This window comes from Heterocephalus glaber, unplaced genomic scaffold, assembly GCF_053883595.1.
Source record: "Heterocephalus glaber isolate CG9 unplaced genomic scaffold, H.glaber_assembly_v1.0 deba00001593, whole genome shotgun sequence".
NCBI lineage: Eukaryota > Metazoa > Chordata > Mammalia > Rodentia > Bathyergidae > Heterocephalus > Heterocephalus glaber.
The window spans coordinates 7,444,680-7,471,844 of NW_028258368.1; the positions used below are offsets into that span (position 1 = coordinate 7,444,680).

Here is a 27,165-nt window from a genome sequence, read left to right on the forward strand (position 1 = left end):
CTATTAATTCTCAAAGGTACTAAATGGAAGCTACTGTCAATCACAGCGTGTAAGCTGACATCTGTTGCTTTCCTCTGGCATCTACTCACCACTGGATCAGAACTGTTACTGCCAACGTGCAGGGAGCGATTGGTCAGGTCAAATCCTCCAAAACTGCAAGTTCTCTGCAGAGAGCAAAGGTCAGAGCAGGAAGAACCCAGTTATTCTTAAGTCAGCCAGCTGCACACAACCCAACACATGTGCCCTGTGCAGGCCATCTCTGAATCACAAGACATGTACGTGATGAATGCAGGAAAACGAGAAATGAGAGGGGAAACCCACATGATTCATGGCATACGGTAACTTCACTTACGTTGCCGTTCACAGACCACTGACACTCTGCCTTCACCAGAGGTCTAGGATCCTCTTAATGTGCATAAAACAACCAGTTTTTAAAATACAAAGGAAAAAAAGAAAAAAATTCTACAAATTTAGTGCTATCGCATAAAATTTTCCTTCAACGTTCATTAACAGCAGCTGTAGACAGTAGTGATGATAAAGGGTCATCAATCAGTGGTCCTGGAAACCCAGGCCTGACGGCCACTGCTTCACTACTGAGAGCAGGCTTTTTCTAAAAGACTTTTGTTTTGTTTAGTTTTAAGTCATTGAGAAGGGGGAAAAGAGGTTATGTTTATTGCAGTCCAATCAGTCCAAGAGGATTACTCACTCATTGCTATTCCATCCTAGCCAAAATTGCTGATAACTTCATCTAACTGCCCCACTTAATTATCACCTCTTTTTCTCACAGTGGATAAAGTGAAGGCACCACATTTGCCCAGAAAGAGAAAGGCAGATTGAGTGTGGTCTTTCACCACATTCTTTAATTTCAGTAGGAAAGATGCTGAAGTCATAAAAATGGATGAATATTTTATTGTCCTTTCAGTTGGTTTTATACTCTATGGAACTCCTTATATTTCAGTGATTTTATATTTCCAGAACTTGGACTGAATTTCTGTTATTTTTCTAGCAAAAGCCACTCTTGTTCCCAAATGACTACTCTTGTCCCCTCCCCACACCCCCCTTAGTGATCTTTTTCAAGCCATTGGTGATAAAAATTGAGTACCAGATTTGGGCTCCAATATTTCTTATTACCTTTTTCTCAGAGAACCTGAGTTAACAGCTATTAAATGGAAGCATAAACAGAAAAATCATAATGCATATTATATACATTGGTTATTTAACATAAATATACTTTAGACATATGGTGTATAATTAAAAATATGGTGTCTCTTTTGTGTCTTCACCAGATGTGCTAAAAAAATAGTGAATTCTGCTGCTGAATACCGTCCATTACAGAGGCAGGCTCATAAAGATATTACAGTGCCCTCATCCACTTTATTCACTGGATCTGGCACCAGATTTCTGGCTCTTGGCTAAAGTCAAAATGACCATGAAAGTTAAGTGTTTTGGATTGACTCAGGACCTTAACACACCCATGATAGTGCAGCTAAAGATACTCATGAAAGAGGACTTCCAGAACTGCTGCAGAAAGTGGCAAGAATGATGGGATAAGTGTGTTTGAAGAAAGGGTATTTTGAAAAAGATAAATGGTAATGTGCCTTTTATTGTAATAATTTTTTTTTAATTTAAACATTCACTGTATGTTTTGATCATACCTCATATATTAACTTACTGCACTGAGAAAGCACAAGCATCCTGGGAAGAAAACAACTAGGTTTTTGAAGTGCACAAAGCAAATGAAAGTTCTGGTTCTGCCATTTATGTGCTGTGTGATCACAGGTTCAGTACTAAACTCTCTGAGCTTTGGATTCTGCATAAATGAAATAATATCTACATTATCTATTTGAAGATTGCTAGTACATTGCCTGGTATGAAGCAGACGCTCCATGACTATTGGTTTCTTCTATTACTTTTCATTATGGCTATGCTGAGAACTTAGTAGCTCATCCAGACAACTGTTATATTTAAGTCTAGGCTTAGACAGTATTATGAATATGCAATGGAGAGCTGAAGTTTGGCTCTGGGATTTACCATCTAGAAGCTCAATTATAAAACCAGAGCACCACAGGAGAAGTGGCAGCTGTGGCACAACACAGGGCCAGGAGAAGAAAAAGGAAGGCATTCAGGGACAACCAACACTCAGGGTGTCACCAAGCTGTTCTGCTTTATTGGCACTACTGCTGCCATTTTAAAGAAGCTACTATTGACTGGTTTTCCAGTGGATGTGACCTTAACTTTATGTTCAATTTCAACGGACAATTTAGTTTCCTTTATGTCAACTTAAGTAGACTTTGGCTAGTCCATAAAAAGAGAAACACCTCTCTGCAAAACACCACATCATCTAACTGATGTGCAACAGTATGACCATGTCTCAAGATAAAACTTGGGCCAGGGATTTAGCTCAGTGGCACCGCGCCTGCCTTGCAACTGGCAAGGTCCTGAGTTTGATCCCTGGTACCAAAAAAAAAAAAAAAGATAAAACTTAACATTAACTTTCCTTTTCTAGCTAATAATGCCAAACAAGTTTTCTCATTTATGCAAAGGCAGTGACTTTATTCTAGTTCCTTTCCTATGACTCACGGCTTCCTAGACACAGTATGGCACACAGATGCCTGACTGCTTTATGATTTTTCATGTCCCTGCTTTACATGACATCTCCTGCAGTGCTGGAACCCAGTACACTATTTCTGATGCATATGGAACAACCAACAAAGAATTTATGTGGGAATTATGACTGCAATGAATTAGAAGCTCATTTAAGTTTTCATATGTCCACTGTATTCATTTAGACCTAAAATAAAAGGCTTAAAATGAAGAGTGGGTTGATTTTCTCCACTATCAACTAAAATCTTTCCCAGGGATATGCTAAAATATTTGGAATTGATTCTTTTTATCAGTGAGAATTGATAAAGAATATAACAATAAAGATTGCTTGAACGATTATCCATCTTCTCATAAGATCAAAAGTAGCTCTGGAAACACCACCCCTTGAGAAGAAAAAATGGAAAGAGTATTCATTAAAAAAAAATAATAAACCAATCTTTGACTTTGGTGACGTATATAAATGAAGCATAAGTGAAAAAAATTGAAATTCATACATCTCTTGCATAGATAATTATAAAAACATTTTAGACAGATGCTTGGGATGAGGAGAGCTAGTCAATGGGATGGGCATGCAGTGGAAAACATGTTTTGGGAGGTTGAATTTCAAAATGGACAAAATTGCAAAATGTCATGCATGTCTGTTCTCCCAAACAAAAATTGAATGATTAAATTAAAAGCAAGGCACATGATCATTTTCAGTAAATACAAAGCATTATCATTTCCCTGAAGTTTCATCAAGCAAATATGGCATTTTTGAAAGACAAAAAGATCAAGGTTGCAGATTAAAGGAAACTGCACATTTTGGGATAAAATAAAGGAAATATATGATGAGGAGAATGGAAAAGAACTTTCTAAATAAAAGATTCAAAGAATTAAGATTAATCCTTTACTAAAACAAAGCTCTAGGGCTGAGTATAGCTCAGTGGTAGTATTTAATGAGCATGCAGAAAGTTCTGGGTTCCATCCCTAACACCAAAACGAAAAAAAAACCCAAAACAAAAAACCCTAAAAAGCAGCTCTATTAATAAACACTTACTTTATCTTGCATTCTCCAGATACTCAGAAAATTAAAATTTATTTTCTTGATTACACAATTTTAATTACAAGATAGGCTCTGTGCAAATTTGTAGTTTTGCATTGAACACACATTTTAGCAAATAATAAAACCATCCGGGACTGCCTCAAGCTCGTAGCATCTTTAAAGTATCCAAACTGACTGATTCTTGGGGCAGAGATTACAAAGTACCATCTTTGGGGAAGCAGAAGGTCACGGGGCCTGCTGCTCAGAAACGAGCTGGCTCAGATGTTCATCCTCAATGTCAGTGAAGAATTCATCACTGGGCCACAGTGTCAATGAACACAAATCTCAGAGATACAACTTCCTGAGACAGTCCCGATGAAGTTATATTATTAATCCAGCAATAAATAGCATGAGGGGCCCATGAGCAACTCAAGCTGCTCGAACTGGATAGATTCTCAGTGTGTTACATGATTTAAACACACAGAGATGAGTTGTCACTTAACAAGGAAGTGGTTCTATTCTATTAAGTTCATGCCAAAAGGTTCAAAGGAAGATAAACTGGGTATAACAACTCGGGAGATTAAAAGAAATTCTCTTGAGACTGGTACTTTACAAAAGATCTGTGCATCAGAGCAGACCAGAGGCTGAATGAGTGACAAAGAGAATTCTGTCATTTCAAAGCAAAAATAAAACCAACAAAAACAAATGTCATGATGTAGAGAGAGCCAGAAGAAAATTTTTTGCCACAGACAAGTATTTATAAAAGTGTGGCCAGAATCATAAATGTGAAAAGACAGAGAATAGAATCACAGAAGAAAGTCAATGCATGTGGGAATATTCAGAAAACCCAAGGGCTAGGTAGCACCAATGGTCCTTTTGGGAATAAGAGAAGGTTATTTTAAGGATGGCATTGACCCATCAGTCTTTGTTTCCAGAAAAGCAGAACTTGACTGGATGAATTTAAATTACAGGAATCATCAGGGGAAGAACATCCTATTCATGAATGCAAAGAACCCTGGGAAAAGCCACTATGGAAGCATATTCTGTTCTAAAGCTCCTTTCAGGCCTTTCAAAGGGGCCCCCAGCCAGCAACACCCCCGGGGGGGTGGGGAGCAAGGTGCCAGAGGAGAGCAGTGCCAGCTCCTCCACTCTGCACCACTTTACTGGGCTATTGTGCAAGCTAAAAGTTAGGTGGGAATCTCAAGGGGAAAGAGGCTATATTCTGCAGTTCAAAATATGTTACACCCTGAAAAAACAATTTTTTGCCCAATCTCTCTGATCTTTCGGTATTAAAACTGGAAAACATTTTATTTTTTGGAAGGACTTTATTTCCTGCAATGTATAGAAAACTCAGGGTGATGGTAGAGGACATTACCAAATGTTGATCCCTCTATTTAAAAAGCTAAGAACATCGAAGAGACATAGGTAAAACAAAAGAGCTCTAATTTATTTTTTCCCTGTTAGAGTTCAGAATTTCCCATTTGCCCCTACTAATAAAAGAAAGGTATTTCACTGCTTCCCAATCCCCAAGCCAGGGCGGCAGAGATGTAAGCTTTCCATGTGCTCCTTCCTATTGTTTTAATTAACTGAAAGAACAAGCGTCTCTTTTAAGAGTGAACTGCTTTAGGGCTGGGGATTTAGCTCAGTGGTTTCGCCGCCTGCTGCACAAGCTCAAGGACCCGAGTTTGATCCCCAGTACCAAAAAAAAAAAAGAGTGAACTGCTGAACTACTTTGAATCAGCTCCTTTGAGATCAAGTGACCTGGTGGCTGGCAATCAAGACACCACTCCTAGAGGTGGCCAAACCCTAGCCCTGTACCCTGGAAGCCCCTCTCTGGATCAGCTTCAATGTTTAGCTTTGATTAAAATATCGGACAGCTTCCACTGGCAAGGGAAAAAGAGAAAAAAAGGAGAAAGGCACTACTAAGTGAGCGTAGGGTTAGGTATTTAAGGTGATGGTAGAATGGACCCTAAAGGGATAAGGCGAAGAGAGGGAAGGAAAGCAGGCTCCGCAGAAGAAAGGCCATGATGCTTGACTGGACATCACAGAAATGACAAGGCCATCCTCATGACCGTCTTGGTGACTCACAGACTTCTGGTGGATTCTCAAGAGAACCCTTTTAGTACAGCGGTCCACTGTGGCAGCCCACTTCCTCTTTGCCTCCTCATCCTCCTCCAGCAAGCACCGCCTCAGGTCCTGCTTCTCGGCCTTGCTCAGGGTTCTGTCTGAGGCAGGACGCACTAGCTGGGTCAGGTTCAGGTGGCTGTAGAGACTCCGCTCCACCACGTAGGTGACATTGAACTCGCTGACCGAGGCGCGCCCGCGTGCCCTCCTGCCTGGGAAGCTGCAGCTGCCTCCCCCTTTGGCCTTCTGCCGGGGTAGTGGCAGGTCACATGTGGTGCCGTTCACTCCTTTTCTGGAGGGACGCTGGCAGAGAAAAGCTCTGGAACAGGAATAATTAGTATCCGTTTTCTTCAAGCGGATTTGCTTGCGGACACTCTGAACCTCCTCCAGGGACACCAGGAAGTGGTGCCTACGGCGATGGTTGTCGTAGAAGAAAACACCATCCGTACTTACCCCGTGGCTCAGGGACCCGAGGCTCTTTTTCATCTCCCCCTCCGTGAGAGAGCGGGACACTTTCTGGGCTTTGTCTTCTTCTGGATAGGAGAAGAATGTCCCCATCTTCTTAGGGGGCTTAATCAGACCCCGACTCTCTCCTTTGCTGAAGGTTTTGACCAACTTCCGGCCAGCTCCCCAGGTATCCAGGCTGCTGGATGATGGAGATGTGGTGAGTGAGTCAGTGTCATCTTCAGGAGGTTTTTCAGCAGACCCATCGATGAAAAAAGGCTTCTTGTGTACTCCAGAGTAAAGGGCAGCCCTTTCATCCAAGACCGGAGGATTTTCAAACATGTGCTCCTCCCCACCTGGAGGGAACCAAGAGAGTTCTCCAGTGAGTGAACCTTTCCATTCTCCCACAAAATTTTCTTTACATCCTCTGTTCTGAAAAACATCAGGCAAGTCATGCAGAAATGACAGTGCCCTCCCTCTGCATATCATGAACCTCTTCATAAACATGGCTCCCACTTAAATGAGTGTATAACAAAGAAATAATCCAACTGCAAATGTATGTTTCATGTAAACAATATTAAGATTGTGATGTGTTTGCTTCTCCTTCTGTAAATAGCACTGTAAACCTAGTACCTTCAAAGACCTATTTAAAATAGCATTTGCAAAGTGGAAGCCAGTCATTATCATAATATGCCTTAGCTCCAGTTTCTAAGTGCAATCTGGAGAAGCTAGGAATTAGTCTTCTCTCTTCTGAAAGGCCTTCCTTTATGTTGGCTCTGGTGGCTTTTTATAGTTGGTGTGTGATGGATGCTATGTGGCTGACAGTGATTTTTTTTATTAGCACATATGCCATTTAAGTGATTAAATCTCCAAGAGAGTGTGGGCGGAGAAACACCATAAAGGGTTAATGTCTTGCAAATGCATCTGACAAATGGTCTCCAGTAGATAGGCCAAACACAAAAAGTGAGGGAACTGGGTGATTCCTGCCAGATATTCCCACCAACTCAGGACCTGCCTAAAACAGCAAGGGCATTTAAGGGCCCTGACACGCAGGCAGCTCCATGGAGGGCTCCACTTCGTCTCAAGGATTCCAACTCTTGAAGCCCTCACTGGGACCAGGTAGCAAGCCAAGCCCTCCAGAGCCCAGTGGAAAGGCTTGGACTTGCTGGCAGGCATACTGAGTTCTTTTCTGCCTGTGTTATGTGAACAGATGTGAGAAAAGAAGTAGGTCACGCTGTGGGTGTAGTGATCCCAACTGGCTTCTTCCCTTTAATTATAAGGAAACTTTGGAGCTTTGCAGCTTTCTACCAGCTAAATAGTGAAGAGGAAAAAATACAAAGTTCCCTGGAACAGAAAGACAGCATTAAATATACCAGCTGGAACAGGGGTGTCAGTGCATGGGTAAATGTCAGAGAGAAAGGCAGAGAGACGCTCAATTCAGAAGGGACAAGGTGATCGGAATAATAGCAGTTCTTTAAAATTCTACAACTCACTCCCTTTTCCATTTGATGAGAACTACAGTTAAAAACATACATTAAAAAAAGAAACTGCTGCTATTAATCCAATCAAGGACCAACTTTATATTCAGGTCCAGGAAACAGTGATGGGAGAGGGAGGGAAGTGGAGGACATTCCACACTGTGTCTATCCCGAAGTGCATTCAAGACTTGCACAGGGATCTTTTAGGAGCATTTCAAAGCAGGGTCCAAGGTCAGACACGATTTGACCAGGGCATGTGAGCAAGTATCATGGGAGCTTCCTACTCCCTCCTTGGATCACTGAAAATGGTATGGAGAGGTAAAGTCCTTGTGTTGTTACAAGTAAACCTAGCACCCTCTCCTAGAGTGCCAGAGGGAAACGCCCTCCACTTCTAGGAAGAAGTGACTGGGTCAAGGCCTGAGGCGCAGCCTGACAGCAATCTGTATTAAAGCAGTCAAGCATGGCCACGACCTATGCCAAGCTAGGTGTCTCTGAGGACATACGAAGACCCTTGTCCACCCACTGTCCTGAGGTGCTTCCGGGAGGCCTGGTAGAGCCATGCTGGATACTCTAAGGGCCTGTCGCTCAGCCATGGTCCGGATGGTTTCTAGACTGTGGGGCTGTCGTCAGAGATTCCAATACCTCTGTACTGAGTTATATACGAGTCTGGTATCAGCTGGGGCACACATGTTCACAACATATGTGACTCTATATTTTCTAGTTCTGGAAAGTCAGTGCCTGGTAAGGAGTAAGAGACTGTGCCAGGCTGTGCCGAGCCCATGCTGAGGACAGGCCATGCATAGTACAGGCTTTTCTGTTGGTGTCTGACCAGCTGCCTGGGCTTCCAGCCTTCTCCTGAACACCTGGGACTCAGAGCATTGTTTCCCCCGTCTTCTTTGGCCTCAAAGACATAACTCTCCCACTGGAGGGACAGCCAAGATATGCTTACTCCATCACACTGTGTGAAATCAGTTTCACGGGAAACCTTTATTTTACCATATGCAGCTGGGATCACAATACTGAAGGAAAGGTGACTCTGACCAGAGGAAGGGTGATGACTTAATGCCCAAAACACAGCTTTGCACTCTGGATTCCAGCCCTGGCTCTGCTCCTCACCAGCTCCATGACCTTGGAAAACTACTTCTGCCTCTGAGCTTCATCTGTAAATGTGCCTACTTATCTTTATATAACATCCCCCAACGTGGCTATTTCAAGGGTGACACTTAATGCAAAGAGCCAGGTGAAGGTTCTTTCTAAGCTGAAGAGCACTGCGTAAGAGATGGTGGTTCTTATTGGGTTAGATGAGCTGGTGCAATCAGAGAAGTGTACGTTCTGGGGACAAAGCCCAGAAGTAGGCAGGTGCAGAGAGCTGACACAGCCTGTGTTACCTATAGCCCAGGTTTGCTGTGCTGGATACAGACTCGAAACTCAGGGGAGAAGGGTGAGGTTGGGTGAAGAACTATTACGGTCCTGGCCTTCAAGTAGACACAGGATGTCCTAGAATAGTCAGGCTGCCCGGATGGGATTCTGGGCCTTCTGCCGGCTGGATGAGTGACATCAAGTAAATTACTTTTTTTCTTTGTGCCTGTTTCCTTACTTGTGAATGAAGATGGAGGAAGTGGCTGCCACTGGTAGGTATTCTGAGGATGGCATATTAAAAGGGAACATAAAACCTAAAGTGTTTAGGAAAGTGTCTGGCACATAGAATACGCTCAATAAATGGTAATTATTATTCAGACAACTTAGTTGGGCATAGCCTTGCAGGAAGTCAATCCCAGAATCAAATCTCTGTGAGTCCAAGGGCACTGGGGAAGAGGGCTTACTGGGACTATGAATCCTGACAGCTGAAGCAAGTCTCTCCCACTTACTAGGTCTTTTGACAATGAAGAACCTCAGAGAATTCCTTCATACAGGGGCTGAAGGAGTAATAGTCTAGCAGGGTATCCAGGCACAGCACAAAACAGACACCCTGAGCTACACACACCTGGGGACAAGCTGGCCGCTGGCAGCCCAGCTCCAGCTCATCAGATGCTGGAGTTTGGCCTGCAGCTTGAGCTCAATCGAGTCCATTTTCCGCCCATGACGCGTAATTCACCTCCAAAATCTATTGATTACTTTTTACTCTTAAGTTATCTCTTTTGTTATATTTTTCCTTTTTTTTTTTCCAAGGAGGCCTCTCAGGGATATCGGGATCAATTTATTCTGCCATAAATATGCAAATTAGGGTATTTCTGTATGTTTACAGTGCTACTCTTGAGCAAAGGCTGTCCTGGCACACTTGACTATCACTTGTGAAGGGTCTACTAGGCAGGGGGCCCAATGCTGGGTACTTCTCCCATTTTATCTCATTTATAGACAGAGCCCACCAATCTACTTGTTGTAGCTGAGATTTGATTTTGGCAAGTGTGCATGAAGTTTGTTTTCAAATGTGCACTCAAGGATGAATGCTGGCAATTCGATGTGGTTCTTCCAACAGTTCCAACTGGCACTGTGTGCATGATTTCAGTTAAGAGCTGACACACAGGAGAAAATCAGAGCGCATTCTGCAATATGGATAGCATGAGTGACAGACAGGTATTAATACAAATGTAAAATTACTGCACTCAAATATAAACCAAATTACCCTGCAACAAGACATCCAAATGCAGCCCTGGAATTAAAACAACTGCAAGTTTATGAAATAAGCCATAAAGCTCAACTCATCTCACCAGCCCCCTTTTTTCCTTTTAACCCCCATTGCTCCTGTCACCTTTTCACCTTCAGTAGTATTCTAGAAGATTTAAATCAATCAATAATTACAAATACAATTAGAAGGTGTTAATAATAACCAAAACTCTTATCTTTGCAAATGAGGGGAAATTCAGTTCCCCCACACAGCTTGGTTTTACTTATAAAGAATAAAAAGGCCTCTACAAAAATAATTTTAATATCTGCAAGTTAAAATTCTGAAATTCCTCACAATGAAGATGTGACACTTTAACAAATGATGTGCTTTTTAAAAAAAAAAATTTTAAAGGTACAGTCTTTCCAATATTTTTTTCTAATTTGCTTATTATTCTCATTTTCTAAACAGGTGGATGTTATTCTTTTTGTTGATCTTTTCTGGGAGAATTTTACAAGATGCTTCAAATACATATTACTGAAAAGAGAGAAAAATAAGGTTGGGATTTAAAATGTCATAATTACAATTCCAAGATTAGCTATTCAATACAATGAATCCCAGCTGTTGTCTCTTTCGTTTCATTATTATTGTTTCATCTTTGCAGCCAGCAATATAGCTATTAAAGATTCTCTTAGAATTGGAAGTCCTTAAAGCCACATTTGAATTGAGACTAGAGATTGTTCATGAAAGAACAAAGCATCCTTCAAGGATTTGAAGGGATATTAAGTACGTTGACTGTGACAGGTTTGTTCGAGATGGATATCAAATGCATGGACATCCTGCATATTAAATTCACACTAAATTGGGGCCGGGGATTTAGCTCAGTGGTTTCACCGCCTGCTGCGCAAGCACAAGGACCCGAGTTCGATCCCCGGTACCAAAAAAAAAAGTTTCACACTAAATTCACTGAACAAGGACTACAGTCCTTTTCAGAGTTACAGGCTTATGCTAAGAAGTTATAACATTTACATAAAATAGTACAAGCTCATAATTTAAGCTGTAACACACTTTGAGATTTCGCTGTCACATACTAGCCATTTCCCATCTTTGTCACATGTAAATTACCAAGCACCCAAAACATTTGACACCAGGGTCCTTCATTTCATAACACACTAAAGCATCCCAGTGCTAATGGACTGACACAGTCCCATCGGCCTCTGCCAAAACTCAATACATTTTCCACTTGAAATCATGTCCATTTTCTTCTGAAAAACTGACCCCAAGTGATTTCTTTTGGAATAACCAGGGTGGAGTTGCTTTTTTTTTTTTTACCTTCAGTGCTGGGCTTTTTCATTTCTTCCACCCTAATTAGTTTCTTTCGGACTCTGCGAGTGGAGTTCACCAGCTTGTGTAACCTCTTAAACTTCACCGACTCCTCGGTCTCATCATCCGATTGTTCTCTTGACTGGCAAAGAAACAGAGGAAAAGTTAATCAGGAAACTGCTTCAAGCCTTGCCCTTGCAGCTGGGTGCAGCTGGCCTCTCTGCCAGTTTGAACCTCACTCAGCACTTGGGTCAATGAACTTGGGCCACCAACATATTTGCTCAACAGGTTTACAATGCTTCCATACCATCCTAAGGTCCAATTCAGTGCAGAATTAAGTTCTAGGCACAAAAAGCACATCTTTGCCTTTGGCTGGCATGTGGGAATTTGTCACACCCCACTATGCCCCTAAATCTTTTAAGACAACTCTCTCTGCAAGACTCTGAGCTGGCCCTGTCGTTCCAGTTACACAGCTGTGGTTTGGGCCAGGCTCTCCTCTGTCTGGATATTGAACGTGGTCATCAACTACTTCTCCAAACCAAAATTCTATTGACTTTTTCCAGGCCTCTACTCAAAATCAAAACCAGCAGGCAGGAAAGGCAAAAAGATACAAAAAAGGCTTCTCCTGCCCCATTTGTTAGGACTGCCTGCCACATCACAGCCTTCCCTTCCCTAGCTTCTTCGGAGGGCTCCCAAGGCGAGTGTGAGGACAGCCCCACATTCCTTCAATAGGGACAAGGGAAAAAGCTGACCTTTCAGCCATACAGTACAGTCCATATTCCCTAGCATCCCATTCCATTCTGCAGCAACTCAAGTATGCTCTGGCCCAGCTGTTTTCCCTCAAGTATCAAACATTACAGAGAGAAAAAAAAATTCTCTCTCTGCAGCAGTGACCCAGGCTAAAAACAATCCTTTCCTTGTGAACAAAATGAGGGTTTCATTTCCAAGTCAGCTCCAACATACAATATGCAGCTTCCTCTGGCGTATCTGTGCAAAATGTGGAAAAGCAAAAGAAGCTTCCTCCTAAATGTGCATGCTGCTCAGGGGCTGGGTGGTTGGCCAAATGTTATGGGAGCGCGCAATTCTGGCACACCCTGTGCAGCCGTGAGCACTTCCAGCTGATCCTGCACATCCCAACAACCTCTCTCCATGTCCTCAAGCCTAGTTCACGAAATTAGCAGGGAAAGAAATGACTCAAACCAAAAAGCAAAATAACAACAAACCACATCTCCAAATGTGAGGCTAACACTGAGACATTTTTCCCCAACTAAAGTTGTCTTCAATCCCAATTTTATAGATAATAAAATAGATATGCTAGAGTTAGCAAAGACTAGCGCAAAAGAAGAGAGGCAGAGATTATATTAATTACTTAGGCATTAAAATGGTGCACATTGTATGGGAACAAATATTTTAGCACGATGGGTCTCTCTCCAAGGGATAAACACAACCCACTTCCTGGCCACCTCCTCACCCTAGAGTTCACAGCAAATAGCTATTCTCCTTTATTTCAGCGCGACCATAAGTAAAACCACTCACCCACTAATGATTATTGTAAACCTACCAGCAAGTCATCAGGACTGGAGTATTTCTCAGTCTTCCTTCTGTGAAATATATCGATATCTACATCCAATTTCTCTAAAATTCCTACATAAAATGTTGTTACAGATTTCAGAATTAACAACTGGCTACCTGGGAAAGAAGAATAGAAAGTGGGTCCTCAAGTAACAGAGGAGGGAAGTTGACAATTAGGCTAACTGCATTTGGCTAAAACTTGAAAGGTAAAAAAATAAAGTGTAGTTCCAAATATACAATGGTACTGTCTGGTTCGAATTTCACTTTTAGTTGGTCGAATTGTTGATGTGTAATGAAATGGTCGGGGTGGTCAACCAGAGGAATGAGACCTTGGTTAACCCTCATTCTGGGTAATCAGCACCTGAATAACCCACAGTGAATGGAATTACATGTAAACATTTAAAAACACTGTGCGCTCTGGATGCAGCTTGAATGCCAAATAATCCTAACAAAAGGATCAACCTTATATTACAGAAAGTCTCTGTACCTACCAATGAAAAAAACCTAGGATATGTCTCTAATCTCACATTAAAAGTCCTGAAGCCAGGCGAAAATAAATGAGCACAGAATTTTGCAACCAAGATATAGCAAGCTATATTATAGGATACAAATCTGTGATACATCATAATGAGCTTGGTGGTTGTTTGATGGTGATGACGGGGTTTGTTTGAGGAAGTGAAAAGAAATAGAATATAGAAATTAGTAATACAAAAATCTTAGTCTATAAAATGCAAAGCATCTGTGGAAAAGGTGCATTCAAGCAACTTTCCACAGAAAAATCAAAGCAGACACCAGGACAACAGACATAAAGGCAATTTCCCTCACAAAGTCCTCCTTTCCTCTGCCCAAATTCACTGCCGTGAAAAATAACATATTCCAGGTACTTATTTAATTGCTTTCACATGTTCCATTTACTTTTTGAGAAACGTGAGCTATTCAGAACTTTGAACTGAGGTTATTTCTATTTTCCTTTTTTAAAATAAAGGTTTTGGAGGTGTTTGCCAATGACAAATCACAAACCATGGCAACCAAGAACTTCTCCTATATTACTAAGTTTCAGACAGTCAGCAAGATTGAAGCAGCACCATTTATGTGAAGATAAAACCCACGTCATTCAAGAAATGTAAGCGCGTGTGTGTTTTTTAAAATAAAAAATGTCCTCTTAGGTTACGTGAGTTTGACCACGTAGCCCAAGGGTGCTTTTCATTCAAGGAGAGGTGTTGATTTCATACTTCCTTCTGAGTTTGGAAGAAAGTGTGAAATATTTGCCTTTAAAAAGTTCTCCCCAGCTGTTTTAACATAAAGTTGCTGTAGAAGGCTGCATTTCTTCAATCCTACATAGTAGCGGAAATCCTTCATGTCATGTTTCTCTTTTTAAATAACCATGTGCCACTTTCTAAATGCTGAAAATAGCATGTCATTGTCTTTTTATTCAGGAAATATAGTATAAGGAAAGGAAGACTCAGAATTTTTCAAGAAATATTTTTAAAACTATACAATTTTTAAATAAAATACTGTAAATATTTTTAAAAGAAATCTTCCCACCTAAAGAAAATCTGTAGAAGATAAAGAAAATATGCATCACATGTAAAATAAAAGATTCCAAGAAACATGTTCAAAGCTATGATAGAACAGGTTTTAAATAAACCAAAGTAGGAAAATAAAAGTATCTGTTCACATGTATTCAAATATGAGATGGTGTCATGTCACCTCCTTAAGTGAGTCTACTGAAGTTTACTAAAATAAATTTTAATTTGCCTGCCTGTAAACAATAAGGTGAACTCAATATTCCGTGTCCCTCAAAAACCTTCAAGACAAAAAGGATGTGGAAAGTGGCTTTACAACATTGTAAATAGAAACATTTGATTTCCAGCCTCTCCACTGCAGATTCTTTCCACCAGAAAGCCCATATGGCTCAACTTTTAATTACTTTGGCTAATGCTATATGTAGTAATTCTGTGGTGAATGCTTAAGTGTTTCATTTCTGGTTTCCATAGCAACATTACATCAGATTGCAGACAGCTGGCTCCACAGTTTTAAACCATAACAAATTGACCAAGTCAAGGCACAAAACTATAGTTGCTTTAAAGAGATAGCACACCATTCGGCTGCCAGGGCGCTGAATGGGGAACCTACAGGCCATTTGGCAAGAGAGAGAGGGTGGAGCCTCCTCCCTCTCCAGCTTCTTTTGGAACAAGTGCATCCTTGACACATCTGCGATGTTCTAATGAGAAAGCCATGGAGCCAGCGTGGAGAACTTTTTATAAGACAGCTACATATGGGATGATTGGAAAAAGGCAACCAAATTAATCACATCTGTAAAATACGAAGATCTGTGTGCCACAGCGCACTGAAAGCATGCCCTCACCGCTCGATGTGAGCCTGCCTCTGCTGCCTGAAACAGATACTTCACTTAACCTGATCACAAATGGTTCTTGCAACTGCGATGTACAGAATAAACACTTTCCAAAAGCCACACATGGCACGTGTGTTCTGGCACAATCGTAATGAGTTTGCTGGAATAAAGGTTAAACCAAACTTGCAAGGAGAAACTAGACCCTTTTGGGGACTGCTTGAGACCATACTGAGTGAAAGATTACAGCACTGCCCTTTGCAGAATCACTCACTCAGCTTGCTTCCCCAGCTCCAAACCCACAATACGTTGTCCATATTAAGTTCTTTTATCTCGCTCAGTGCCACATAACAGTATAAGATATATAAGTGCTTCTGGAAATATTTTTCTATTGCAAATGTACTTCCTTGAGAAAAATCACACAATGGTTTCTTTTTAAGCCAGCACATAATCAGGCATCAATTCTTCAACTTTCTAGGTCCCCAAGCTGTCACAGAAGTTACCCCTTAAAGTTAAGAGAAGGAAGCCAATCATTTGTAGTCTTCTGAAAAGCAATGTGAAGCACTGTCTGAATTCAAGTCCCTCACGCAAAAAGCCAGCTCAACTCACAACTGAGCTCCAACCCGCGTTCTCAAAATAATATTTACTATTCCACTCCAAAAGCACTGCATGATTTCTGGGTGAGCCTGCTGGGCAAGAATGCTCAGGGTTATGGATGGGGAAGGCGGGGAAAGAGAAAAATTTAGAGGAATTTAAAGAGGAAAAAAAAGATGCATCAGAGGCAGGAGAAAGCAGAAACCTTAGTCTCAAAGCAACAAAAAAGTTTTCCTTTCACTTACCGGCTTCGGCATTTAGCAGGCGTAAGGGACAGCTGTGAAAAGGTCCGGACTCCCCACCCCTCCCCACTCAGAGTGCCTCTCACTCCGATCTGTCAACTCCACGATGGCAAAGTCAGGATCCAACACTCCTCAAACATGTTCTCAGCAGTTACATGATCAGGCAGGGTCTGCTGTCACAGCCCAGTATCCAAAGGAGAAGAAAGTGAAGACACTGGATTCAATTAGCCTCTCTCTGCCTGCTGCCTGACTCCCCAGTCGCTTGCTAACTGCATAACTTGTAAGAAAGGCATAAGTCATCAGCTCTAAGCAAATCTCCTATTCACCACAAGGAAAAAAGGGAGTGTTGTGCATGGCCAACAATCCCTGTTTTCACTGAGGAAGGCTCCCTGACCTCCTGCTGGCCTCCAGTTCCTTAATTACTGTCTATGGAATTCCAGAGAAAGAAAGAAAGAACGCGAGAATCTGAGCAAATCCAGGACAAGGACTAACCTTTGAAAGTGACTAAACTTAGCAAAAGATCTCTTTTGCAGACACTCTTCAAAACCTTCCTTTAGGGGAGTAGTCCCAATTGAAAATAGACACCTTCCAGGGGTTATTTTTGAAATTACTGAATTAAAACTTATGATTTTGGTTTTCTCCTAGGATTGTCACTTTTTTTTTAACCTCACTTTCTCTCTCCCCACTCCTTTTTCTATTTTAACCACAAAAGTAAATGTAAGGTATTTCCCCTTCACTGGAGCTTCTAAAAGCTAGCTGTCTTCCCAAATTGTTTCAATGATTATTTCAGGACAGCTAGTTCTCTTGGATTCTAGAAACAAGCATGAGGGCTGTGTCACAAGATGATAGTTTAATTTTCTCAGGGGTCTCTGGGGAGCACAGGCACATGCTGTTACTTAAACAGAACATCTCCTAAAAAACACAGGACTGGAAACCCATATAAAGTCTCCATGACGTGGGCTGCAAGGCACATCTGTCTTTCCAGAGCTAAACTCATTCAGTGAGGAAGGTGGTTATTCCCCAAACTTCGAAGTTTGAGCTGCTGGTTCTTTGCTGGTTCCTGTCTGTCCCACTAGGCATTTATGCAAGGGCTCAGCTCTTTGTGGACATCACCCAACACAAATAAAATAGCTGCACAGGACTCACCAATGACTACTCTCCCTCCTAAAAATAACAGGTCATATTAGACGGTCCACAGGTTCCCTAACCTGAAAATAAGAGGATTGAAACCCAGAGCTTCCAAGTGGAAGGTCACATTTCACCATGCGGAGATCCAGGTCCAGCAGACCCTCCTGCTTTCCTGAGCACCTGGCCACCACCTCTGCTTCCTTGGTCCCCTGGCATCTCACTCTTTGTGGAGAATCGTATCAACCTTGCAGTCTATTGCCCCAGAAGGGCTTCCTCCCACCTCTCATGAAATTTCTTCTTCTTTTCTTCCACAAGGCTTGCCACAACTTCCCTGTATTGCCTACTTCCCCCATTACAATCGGATTCTCCCACAAGCTCTCAGATACTATCCCTTTCCCACATGTGCTGCAATCTGTGGCAGGGCTTTCCCAAGATGGTGCTTCCAACTCTATTTAACAAATGCACCACTGCCACATCCTATGCTAAGTACTGACATGCATGCCTCCTGCACTGACTTGCCTCTTCCCTGGCCCTACTCTACCTCGATGGCCTTCACCCAGGACGGACACTGTGCTGCACTGTTAGCTCCTTAAAACTGTCAGTTCTCACCTTCACTTCCTGGTGAGGAAGAAAATAAGAATACCCCAGGAGAGTGGGTGAAGGGTAGGAGATTAGCCTAAGGCTTCTGAAGTCAGAGTAACCAAGTCCCCCAGCAAGTCACCTGTTCTAGGGGCCTCAGGAGTCCTACCCATAACTTGGTGTGATGACATTTATCTTAATGCGATGTTGCTTTTAAAACTGCACATGTAGGGAGATGGATGTGGTGGTACATAACCAAACTTCAGCAATCTGGAAGGCTGAGACAGTTGGACTATAAGCTGAAGCCCAGCCTGGGCAACCTAGTGAAATCTATTCTCAGAATGGAAATAAAAATAAGAAAGTACAGGCGGTGTACTTCAGTGTTATGGCCCTAGGTTCAATCACTAGCACTGACAAAAAAAAAAAAAAAGTAAAAAATTGCATGTACATAATCAACACCTAGAGTTCAATGGTACTGATTACCTCTGCCTCTGTTTGTTACCAATTGAAGTTCGCTTTAATCTTTACAAACTGCTCTTAGGTGCTATGGAAATAGCTAGACCAAGGAAAGCTTTCCCATGTGAAGCCAGAGACATGTGACATTTGAGGCTGGGTGCCACAGGATGACAAGATCCAGAGCAGATGGAGAGGACTGAGGGCCAGGAGGAGATTCGGGTTCAGATCCCCTTTGTTCCCCTGGGAAGAGTGTGAGACTGAAAGGAGATGTTGCCTGTGGGGGCCGGTACCTGGGAGACAGGCAAACCCCAGAGCAGAGTGAGAGCCTCAGGAGCCTGCATGAAGATTTATGTCGACACTGGGAGGAGGGAGAAAGAGTATGAACCTTGCATGCTTTCGTTCAACATCACTGCCACCACCTTTCAAGGACAATTCTTTGGGGATTTATTGAACTATTCAATGTAGAGCTCTACGTAGGGACTCAACATGGACTTGTCTTTCAGAAGACAGGAAGCTCCCCAGGAACAGTCCGGAACTGTTCTCTGCTCCCCAATATATTCATGGTGCCTGCACATAACAAACCCTTAGGAAATGTCTGTGTAACTGATGTGGAATGAAGTGTAGAAGCCCCAGTTTGGTAGCCCTAAGCCCTTGACCTGTGTCGGAGTGAGATGTGGGAAATGTGAAAATGAGAGCCAGCCAGGCCATCCTGGGAAAGTACTTGGTAAGGGCACCACAAGTCTTATTTTCCAGGTAGTAGACTTCAATTTACTCAACACACAGTAGGTGTGCACAGTGGTTCAAATTTATAGATTTAAGCACTTGACTTCCTTGCTGAGGAACTATTCATTGGCTCCTCATAACAAGGTCCTTTCTGTGGAATGTGACTATGTGGTCAGCTCCTTTCTTCATTTCCAGTCTTTGTGTCCAACATGACCCCCTGTGTAAGTAGAGCACCTGATTTTTCTCCATCCTCTCCTAGCTGGTCCATCACAGACCTGCCGGCTCCTCTGCTAAAAGGAGCTCTGCCCGGTACATCTGGAAGCCTTGTCCTCCTTCAGGCTGCATGGCCGCACAGCAACCTCAAGAGGTTTAGCCAAGGCCTCAGCACACACTCTGTCACTATTATCCAGCCCCTCGCTGAACTTCAAGGGGGACAATGAACATGGTCATAGTCCTTCTGTACACTTATTATCTATTTCTGATTACACATGATGCTTGTTTACTTTGAGGTGCAGGGGACTGAACCCTGGGCTTTACATCTTCAGCCCATTTTTTATTTTTTATTTTTATTTTGAGACAAGGTCTCACTAAGTCACTAAATTGCCCAGGCTAGATTTGAACTTACAGTCCTCCTCCTTCAGCTTCCCAGAGTGCTGGAGTACATGATATATATTTAATTATTAAAACTTTTTAAAATGCAGAATATACAACGAAGAAAGAGAAATCAACTATTCTCACCACATATATAAAGTCGGAAAAATTGGTAATATTTTTGTTTGGGTCCTCCTATTTCCCAATACACTCTCTCTCCCCCACCCCCACCCCCCTCTCTCTCTATATATGTGTGTGTGTGTGTGTGTGTGTATATATATATATATATATATATATATACACACACACAACTTTTTGCTTTTGTTTTTGTATAATAAAGCAGACAATTGACCTTTACTGTCCCATCTCCCACAGTCACCATCAATGTCCCTAAAAGCTCCCTCAAACGAACAAAGGGTCTAAGTGAAACAATGTTCCTGCCTCAAATTGTGACCCTTCCTTGAGGCCTCTGCTGTCAATAATCATTTCCTTCAGAGAAAGTCTGGAGTTCTCCATGTATACTGCTCAAACCATTTTAAAAACCAGCTTTTTAAAATAAACATGTTTTGAACATGTTCCCATGTCAATAAAATATAACAACATAGTAATAATCCAACAGTACTCTCTCACAGAACTGTTTACTTAAATAATGCTGGTCATTGTACATTTGAAGGTGTCCATCCAATGCACACTTTGTGATAAAATTCCTGACATGTCTTACAAATTCTTTTTTTAAAGATAATTATATTATAGAATTAATGAGTAAAAGCTCATCTTTAAGACTTCCACTACATGGTAATAACCTGATCTGAGGAAAAGTTTTATTTTAAAATCTCACAAGCAATGAAAAAAAAGAGTGCCTGTTTCCTCATACCATTACCTTCCCTGAGCTTTGCCATGATGGTTTCCACTTAGATAAAATTAGTATCTATGATACTTTCTGATTGGAATCATTGGATGAATATACTGATTCAAGGCATTCAGGAGAGCAAGGAATATAAATATGAATGAGCTGCATCCCCCAGATATACAAAGGGTACACTGGAGAGTCTAGAGGTGGAGAGAGCCCAAGAGCAGCTCAGAAATATGATTCCTGTAAGTCAACTGTGATGACTGCACCCAAGAGAAACACAGGGATCCAGATATGGGAGAACTCATTTTGATTGGGGAAACTGAGGCAGGCCTTTGTGAAGGAGAATGGTCTGGGGACCTTTTCATGCTCCTAAATGAACCTACCGCTCCAGTGTTTGGACAGTCCAGAGACCCCATTTCTTTCTGTCACCTCTAACCTTAGATGCTTCCCTATCTACTCAGGCAAAGAAGAGTTCAGCTGATGCCTTGCCTCTTACAGCACTCAACACAATCAGCAGCTCCTGGCCTTCTCCTTCTCCCAGCTGGGTTTCATAATATCTCCACCTTGTCTGATCTCCCTCCACCATCCAAGAAGTGATAGGTTCAAGGTCTGTTCCTACCCTGTGGGCAGCATGATGCCTTGGGCTGGGTATGTTCCAGACTTTCCCTGTTCTGTGGACTGAGCAGTGTCTGGACATGGCAGGGCTTTCTGGTCGCGGTCATCGAGTTAAAGTGTTGTTCTTTGTGTTTACAAAAAATATAGTTTCACTGTGCTTAAAGAAGCCACATTTAGTTAGAAATGTGTAACTATATAAAATATGAAACACACTGTGGGGATTTTTTTCCTCTCTCTTTTATCACAAAGAAGTCAGGGTAAGAAACTCATCTGTTTAGTAAGAAATATTTTACTCATTAGATGGTGACATCATTGCCCTCTGAATTTGGGAAATTTCTGTCAGCATATGGAAAAAAAGATGAGATTCCATTCTTGTCCCAGAGGTGCAGTGTAACATGGAAATAATCTCCCTAGCAGCTTCAAAATTAACTAGTTGTCACCAGTGGTGGTGGTGGTGGTGGTGGAAGAGGAGGAGGTAGAGATGATGATAATTATAGAGACTTTTACTTGAAAAAAGTATGTGAGAATTTGAGGTAATATTACCATCCCATAGGGGCAGAGGGTTGTCAGCACTTAATTTGCCTAAGAAACGTTAAAAATTAACAACAAACCCAAAGGAGAAGCAATTGGACTTTACTTTCCATAATAAACTCTACTCTTATTTCTTAAACTCATCAGTGTTTAATTGCTTTTAACACTCCAAATGATGTTGCTCCTTTCCCCAAAAGTGGAAGAGAGGCCACAGAAGATCTCAGGAAGTGTTGCGACTCTTTATAGTGACTCAGAAAACGGGTGAGCCCACCCGCCCCACACATACAAGTTACTTTGAAGAGACAAAATGCTTTCCTTGCTTCTAAAGGGGATGGGAGGGTGCGAAAAGAAGACTGAATTCCTTGCTCTCTATACATCTCTGGGAGATTCTTCTGTATGGGATTATGTCATCCTGCCCAAAGGCCAGGATGAAATAGGCCAAGGTCATGAAGCTAAGGTAGTATGCACTGCTGGGAAGTCAGTCCTCAGCTCTCCTGGTCCCTCATTAGGGTTGGAGCGATTGTTCCCAAAGTAAATCCATGGGCTGAGGCACCCAGACCCCAAGTCCCTCAGTCCCTAAGGCCATGGTCTCTCACACAGCCCTATGCCATGGGGAGGAGATGACTCAGAACACCACTGCCAAGTAGGGCAATTATATATGCGCAGGAAGCTCCAGTTTCTGGAGCCAATAGAGTGTTTCGGCCCGAAGCGGTAAGTCTCCTTGGGGACTGGGTGGAATTGCAGTCACATTACTTTTATGGCATCTCAGACCAACTGACTCATGGATCAGGCTCGATGACTTCTCGGATAGGGCTGCCAAACAACTGTGTCTAGGCAAACGACAACATAGAAATGTAGAGAACTGACTATGGGGGCCAGATGGCCACGGAGGAAAGGTGAGAGGCCCAAATGACTTCCTCCAACCAAAATTATGTCACCAGGTCAGCAGTCATCTGTCAAGGCTGGAAGCAGGTGGGCCGCTGTGACTCCTGCAGTAATGATTTACAATCTTACAATGATTCTCCTTCTGTTTGCAGAATGAATGACAAATTTACTTCAAGTACCAAACTGAAGAAATCTGGGTTGAATCTACTTTTAAATAGGAAGCATTTAATGCTGGGAAGGCTATTTGTGGCTAATTGGTAAAACTATCAGGTCACAATCTCTGCGGAACACTGAACCACAGAACGTCCTTCTTACTACAACTGACAAAATGAACAACAGCCTCTTCCTGCAAAAAACAGCTAAAAACTAGCAAAAAGTTCCATCAGCAGGCAAATAAGCAAAGGTATACACCTAATGTACTAAAAATTTTAAAATGTACGATGAAGGCAAGAAACACATTTCAGAAGGCCCTCATTTCTCCAAAAGCCACACTGGTCAAACTCCAGAGCATTCTTTCATATAGCCCCAAATCTAGAAGGAAGCAAAGCAAACTGCAAGGGCTCTTTGTCTTTTTTCTGACCCAGGAGCAGTGGAAACAGTTACTGGAGAATGATGAGTGAAAGTCAATAGTGAAGTTGATCCTGATTAAAATTAAGCCCCTGGAACTCACTAGACTTTGAGAAATGGAGGTAAAGGAAGAGTGGTAGTCATCCTCCCAGTTGACTTCCAGCCACAAACCAACTGCTATGAACTGTGAGCACATTTAACACAATCTCAGGAGGGAGGAGGTGAAGTACAGGTTTGCAATGAAGATCACATCCCTCTACTTCCCTGGACATTCCATCTGGCTACAGCAAAAGCAAACACAAATGGTCCACAAAATAACAAACTAGTTAACTGCATCTTGGAAGAAGGAGAGGCTGTGTTGTCAGATAACATGGCAAATAGGTCCAAAAGTGACCCTCCTTACATCATCATGAATAGAAAGTGTGATCAGAGCCACACAAACATGATCCAGGTATGAAAAAAGTGCACAAAAACTGTCCAAATAAACTATGGGAAGAAGGATGGGGAGAGAGGGAAGGAGGAAGGGAGGGAGATAAGGAAAGAGTGAGGAAGAAAAGAGAGGGAGGGACAGAGTGGGAGTAAGAAAAGGGAGAGGGAGAGAGAACGAGAGAGAGAGAGAGGCTGAATCCAATCTTTTGACCTCATCTCTCCATCAAGAGAAAATAAGAAGAACAGGAAGAAATTCCAAACAGTTGCTTCACTCTATAGAATAATTTAGTAAGAACATTAAGCGAGAACTTGAAAACAAGATGAAAAACATGAATGATATGAATTTAAAAGCCAGAGACATAAGGAAATAGAAGACCCTCCCAAAAAACTTAATATAGAACCAATGTATAAATAAGAATGAGCAAAGAACCCCAATGTATACCCTAGTAATCCAAATACAAATAAAGAGAAAAGCTTCATATTACTTAAATCAATGTTCTCCTATCACCCAAGCTTTAAGACTTACCCAGCATTTCCCATAGATTTTGGACTTGATGCTCCCTTTACCTGACACTTTCTCCATCTCCTGGAGAATGCTCAGTGTCAGCCACCTCCCCTGCGAAGGCCTTCTAGACTCCTCACCAGGGCTTGATCCAGGACTTTCTGTGTGTATCTATCCCATGAGTAGGAATATCCCCACAAGCATGCTACCCATTTTCCTGTTTCCTCTTCTCAAACACAAGCTTCCTGTCTGTGTACAGGGACTGTGCATAGCAGGTACTCAAGAAATGTTTGCTCAATAAATTAATAAAACAATGCTCAAGATGGCATTCTTTCATGTACACTCTAGATCAAGTGTGCAGGGTAAGAAATTATTTACAGTACATCCTTTTAGGAAATTATTTGCAATGCTATGCTATGCAATACTTTCCAGGTGTCTGGTCTGATGCCTGACTATAGTTCTTAGGGTTTTGACATAATGGGTAACTGTGGTGACAAAATTTAAATGAACTCTCACTGAGTGATAAACTGCCTATGCTTTCAGTGAGTTGGCTTAAGACCCAGCTCACTGAATTATCAGTCTGGATCCTATTCACAAACTATGAGAGAGCCGGGTATCTCTCCAATCCATCCAATAAATAATGCTTGGCACCAGGGCAAAGTATTTAACAAGGAATAGACATGTGATGAATCAATACCACTGAAAACTGACGGACATCCTCTCTGATCCTCAAATTCCCTGAAGCTGGGTGCTCCCAAGAGCAAAGTAAGGAATGGCTAGTGCCAACTGAAATGCCAATTTCTAGCCCAAATTAGATTATATCTGTGCTTAGATATAATCAGCTAGCAGGGGAAATACAGTGTATCTTATCTGGTAGACATGTATTAGGTTGGAAAAATGTAACTGCCATTTTTTAGGGCAAAAGCTTTCTATATCTCCAATTTCAAGGGGCTCAACCTAATGAAAGGAACAACAGACCACACTGTATCCAGAACTCTAAGCGAAAAGCTCTTTTAAAATAAATACCCTCAAATTATGTAGTACTTGGATATTTTATCAATACTTTCTTTTTTTTGGTACCGGTGATCGAACTCAGGTCCTTGCGCTTGTGCGGCAGGCAGCAAAACCACTGAGCTAAATCCCCGGCCCTTTATCAATATTAATTTTTATTCATGTGGCCCTTGCTATGTTGAGAGGGCATCTTCAGGCACCACCCTCACCTCGCTGAAACTGTGCAAACCCGTGAAATAGATATATACCTGGTTAGTCTGCCAAAAGCAAACTTCCAGTATTTCTAGGCCTGTCATAAGAGTATCCTCCAACAGAACAGGAGGTGAAGCTACACCACACCCTCATGAGACCACCTCAGTATCTATTAAGGATTAGATAACTACAGTTAATTACTTCTCTCATACAGTGCCCCTGAAATCATACTGGGCTCACCCTTGAATCTTTTTACACAAAAATGCTTCCTGAAACAGAACACAAACTGTGAGTGTGTTCCTAAGAGCACATCGCATAATTACTCACACTGACATTAAGCTTGTTCCCCTGCTCTAGTCCATCTACTGATGTGTATACTTAATGGCATGTACAAAAATAGCACTTTTAGGGGAACTCAAGTACTTCAATGACAGCTAATGAGAAGGGCAGAAGATGGCCCCAAGGAGTGAAGGAAACCCACTGAACGTGAACAACTCTGTGCCATTTAGTCCTTAGAATCTCCTCACTGGACAGATGAGGTTGGCCTGTTTTGTGGTTGAGGAAACTGAAGCACAAAGAGACAAGTGAGCTGCCAGAGAGGCAGAGCTAAGGGCAGAAGAGTGGACCTGGGTCCAGGCTGGCTCACGTCTGAGCTTACAGCCCCTCTCCTGCCCTTGCTGGGCAGAGCCTGGTTTTCAGAGGCTGGCAAGGGAAGTGCCTCCTTCCGGTTGGGCTGTTTCAACATGATGATCTTAAGGGATTTGTCAAACACATATCTCAAACTTGGGCCCTTGTCCCAGGGAGAAGACTGGGAATGGGAGGGGACAGTAAGAAATAAATGACAGAGTGTCCCTAAGCAGCAGCTCTCAGTCAGTTCATATCCAGTTGGAACAAAAAAGATCTCACTATGTATGTCTTTCCAATGGACTGATGCTGTTGTCTCTCAGTCTTCCCCTAAATGAACCATTACTTTTACTGTTTCATTAAGCATTTTAATATGTCCCTATTTTGTTACCATTTTAGTTTCAAAATTACCGTTTTATTAAACTTTAGATAACATATCTTCCTGTACATTCCCATCCAACCAAATAAAACAGAAATTACACATCAAAATCAGAATTATCACCTGAAAGCTTCAAGTATACATTAAAAGGCAAGAATCTAGAAAAAGTTGTTAGTAATTCAGGCACAATGCCAGCACAGCACAGTATGAAGAACTGTTCAGCTGGGAGTGTGACTCAGTGGTAGAGCTTACTGACCATACCCAAGTGCTGGGAGCGATCCGAGCAAAGATCTGCTGTACGTATTCCAAGGACTCAGAACATAAATGCCTTTTGGTAACGTCCTAGGACTTGCTTCTCCTTCTTTCTCTCAGTCACATTACCAGTGGAACAAGTAAAATCACCTTTTGTGTGAGAAATAAAGAAATGAAGTATATGTCCAGCTGTCTCTTATTTAAGCCTGGCTAATACATCTAGTAAAACTCCACCAAGAAGCAGTGTTAAGAAAAAAAGAAGGAAGGAAGAAAAAAAAGTATAAGTATCTTGTCAATTAGAGACCTCTTACATTGAGACCATTACCCTGAGAGTCATAAAAAAAAAAAATCCCTAGGAAAAGATATACAAAAGAAGAAAAGTAAATACCATGGAAAGCAAAAAGCTTATTCAGAAATGTAATTTACTTTCATACTTGGAATGTATCCTTTCTTAAATTTCCTTATGATAAAACAATGCTTTTGAGAAGGCA

At 41.9% G+C, this 27,165-nt stretch overlaps 1 protein-coding gene across 6 annotated transcripts in view; it reads right to left on the bottom strand.

Annotated features, from left to right (window-relative positions):
* The window catches only part of Sash1 (SAM and SH3 domain containing 1), a 316,706-nt gene that overhangs the window by 25,072 nt on the left and 264,469 nt on the right, over positions 1-27,165 (bottom strand). For 3 of the 6 annotated variants that reach the window (XM_087193584.1, XM_021238002.2, XM_021238001.2), the window contains exons 9-11: positions 11,606-11,738; positions 5,714-6,549; positions 90-164 (exon numbers count right to left, since the gene is read on the bottom strand). In XM_087193584.1, the coding sequence (XP_087049710.1) occupies positions 90-164; positions 5,714-6,549; positions 11,606-11,738 (1,044 nt within the window). Of the gene's footprint in view, positions 1-89; positions 165-5,713; positions 6,550-11,605; positions 11,739-16,360; positions 24,034-27,165 lie in introns of those variants that run through there. The other 3 variants (XM_021238003.2, XM_021238004.2, XM_004856903.3) reach the window with 3 other exon arrangements.